This window comes from Typopeltis vanoorti, unplaced genomic scaffold (assembly GCF_054136105.1).
Source record: "Typopeltis vanoorti isolate ZY-2024b unplaced genomic scaffold, IOZ_Tvanoo_1.0 HiC_scaffold_279, whole genome shotgun sequence".
NCBI classification, from domain to species: domain Eukaryota; kingdom Metazoa; phylum Arthropoda; class Arachnida; order Uropygi; family Thelyphonidae; genus Typopeltis; species Typopeltis vanoorti.
In genome coordinates, this window is record NW_028328070.1 from 5,228 (window position 1) to 8,528 (window position 3,301).

At 36.0% G+C, this 3,301-nt stretch overlaps 1 protein-coding gene across 1 annotated transcript; it reads left to right on the forward strand.

The window, feature by feature from the left end:
• Positions 1-353: 353 nt before the first annotated feature.
• Positions 354-1,335, forward strand: LOC150092158 (histone H2A). The gene has a single exon (XM_090415264.1). It carries the CDS (start codon positions 354-356, stop codon positions 726-728), a length of 375 nt encoding a protein of 124 aa, XP_090271390.1. The 3' UTR covers positions 729-1,335.
• Positions 1,336-3,301: the final 1,966 nt, after the last annotated feature.

The following is a 3,301-nucleotide window of genomic DNA, read 5'->3' on the forward strand; positions in this document are numbered from 1 at the left end:
TCAATGGATTCCGAAGACTTCGAGTAATATGTTACTGGTATAATACCATTAACGCTGTATGATTGAATAAAATGAATGAATTGTTAAAAATTCTTTTATTAAACTTCCATAATATGGGAAATGAAATTATTTAATTTCCTCCTTTTTTTTTCTCCCCCTTACATTCTCATATGGTTAGGAGGGAGATTGCTCAGATATCAATGTGGGGAGATAGAAGCCAATCAGCGCACGGTAACTGGATTTCGCTTCTGCGATTGGTTGAGGGCTGATGTTCACTTCAATCACTGCGCAAACTTAAAAGCGGTGTGAACCGGAAATTTTACTATCTTGAGTTTACTATTGTACCATAAAAGATGTCTGGCCGTGGTAAAGGAGGAAAAGTGAAGGGAAAGAGCAAGACTCGTTCTAGCCGTGCGGGGCTTCAGTTTCCCGTTGGTCGTATTCATCGTCTCTTACGTAAGGGTAACTATGCCGAGCGTGTAGGTGCTGGTGCTCCAGTGTATCTGGCCGCTGTGCTCGAATACTTGGCCGCTGAAGTCCTTGAATTGGCGGGAAATGCAGCTCGAGACAACAAGAAGAGTAGGATCATCCCTCGTCACCTTCAATTGGCCATCCGTAATGATGAAGAGTTGAACCGATTGCTTTCAGGAGTGACTATTGCACAAGGTGGTGTTCTTCCTAACATCCAGGCTGTGCTTCTACCCAAAAAGACAGAAAAGAAATCCTAAATTGGGAAACTGCAAAACACAACGGCCCTTTTCAGGGCCACCAAATTCTGATAAAGGGAGCCTGATCGTACATTTCTCAATGGGCCTTTTCAGGTCTACTAAGCTCTTCATAATACATAATTCTCTTAATCTGAATTTTGATTTAATTCATAGATTTGAAAGCATGATATGAAATCAGTTAGTTCATTGATTTCACGTCTGCTACATCAAAGGACAGTGTTTACTGAAACCTATTCATCGCCTTATGGCTGCAGCGGGATTGTTTTTAATCCGTGAGAAAGGCATTCATTTTTTGACCCGAAGGTAAATAAATATTTATTAATAAACCGTTTCTTCCATTCATTGACGAAACAAACAGTGATAATTTGTTTTTTTTTTTCCTCCTACCGAGAAAAATTATGCCTAATTCAATGATAAAACTTCCGCTGCGAGAAAGAAATGTCAACCATAGGGGAAATATATTTAGTTAGCGTGAAATGTAGACCTGTCTTTAAGGGATGTGCTCATCGGTTATAATTCCACGTACAGCGGGTTTCTAGTGAAGGAAGTTGCACAAGTGATCGTGTGTATATAAATGGGCACCCACTCTACAAATCTCTGCCTCCACCACTTAATTCACTAACAACACCAACCAATACTAAAATTAATAAAAAGTTAGGTATGTTATGAATGCATAAATTATATGTAGATGCTAGTCTACGTCGTCATCTTCTACCCTAGACTGTACACAAATCTATTATTAAGAAAAGTTAAAATTATCAAAACTTATGCACACAAAGACTTACAGTCTGTTCATGGAGCAATCCGAAGTCGAGAGAAATTAACATAAGGAATTTAATGACTCCGCTGGAGGATAATTCACTCATCTACAAACATTATTGTTCTTAGCGCTTAATTATGCCTCAACACACAATCACCGCCATTTATGACTTTAATTTTTTTTTTTTTTTTGATCTGGTCTTAAAATGAGTGATTTTTCGACTGTTCACATGCTCATTTTACTGGTCGTTTTGTCAGTTCAAACAGGTCTAAATTCGGCTGATATCTATTATTGGAAATAAAAATGCACTTTGGAATTAGACAATTTCCCAACCAACTGGCCACAGTGTATCAGCTTATGAAATCTGCATGTTTGCTATCGGCAGTAGAAAATAGTTTGTGTGAAATAATTCAGTTAATTCGCAATTTATTAACTTCTTAATGCCACACTGCTGATTATTATTCCTAATATATATCCCTTAAGGGATATTATGATATAGTCACATTGTTATAGCCTCAAATTTGGTACTTTTGTCACGATTTCAATGGGTTCCCATTTCAGACTTGAAATTACTACTAAGTGCATTAAACATCCCTGTCTTCCTGGGTTATTAATTTTTTTTTTTTTTTTTAATCAATCACTTGGCGCTGATGATGGGATTCCGAATTCTTACATTCCATTTAAGAGTCCACAAACCTTATCAGTTTAGATTAGCTCTGTTGAAATTATGCATGTTAGCAATGCTAAATTCCTCCTAATCTTCACTGTTATGATTTTGCTGTTATCATCTTTTCATCCCCCTAATACATTTACCCTTGCCTTATATATGATATTACATCAACTCATCGTCCTGTGTTTATTTTAATTCTAAATATTGAATTGAACTTGAATATAAGCCATTTTTAGATGGAATGGAATTCACTGTCTGAATGTAATGAATTCTATTCAAATTCTTGACATCATGGTAGGTCTACACAGCTTGCGATAAACATATTAAATATGTAGTGACTCCTCCCATAACGCATAGCATTATACATTCCCATCTGCAGGATATGTTGCATGATGGGATACTAAAGGAAGTGATATGAAGTCATTAGCTTCTACATACTAGTTGACCTAATCCTGATTATATTTCAAATACAAACTTTGCTTATACTTAGATAAAGGATTAAACCAAGTATGTAATTTCTTATTGTCTTTAATTTGTCGAATAGCTTTGAGGTAAAATTTCCAATATCTCTCTCCAATCCACAGTATTTTAATAATAAGTTGAGACACCTTTTGGCAACTCGTATATGAAAATATGACATGCATTACTTCAACTTTATGCTGTATTTAAAGTATTGAACAATCTAAACAGGCAGGTCCGAGAAGCTCTTCAAAAACACAGAAACCAACAATGGGAAACCAAATTGATTAACATTGATGATCATTCTGTATGGAAATTCTTAAGAGCAATCCGCACCAAAAAACAACTCATACCCCCTATCCAAACCAAGAAAGGAACAGTTCACAAAGATGAAGAGAAAGCCGAGGCAATAGTAGATAATCTAGAATCTCAGTGCAACCCATCGTATACTAATTTAAATATCAACCTTATATACAAGATTCATCGTCATGTTAGGTCAACCTTAAGACAGAACAATGTCAACTCAGAACTTATCACTCCTACTAATCCAACAGAAATGATAAATATCATCTCCCATCTAAACAATAAAAAAGCCCCAGGACCGGATGGCATAACTAATAGAATAATAAAACTACTTCCAAGAAAGGCCATAGTCCATCTCGTCAACATTACAAATGCCATCTT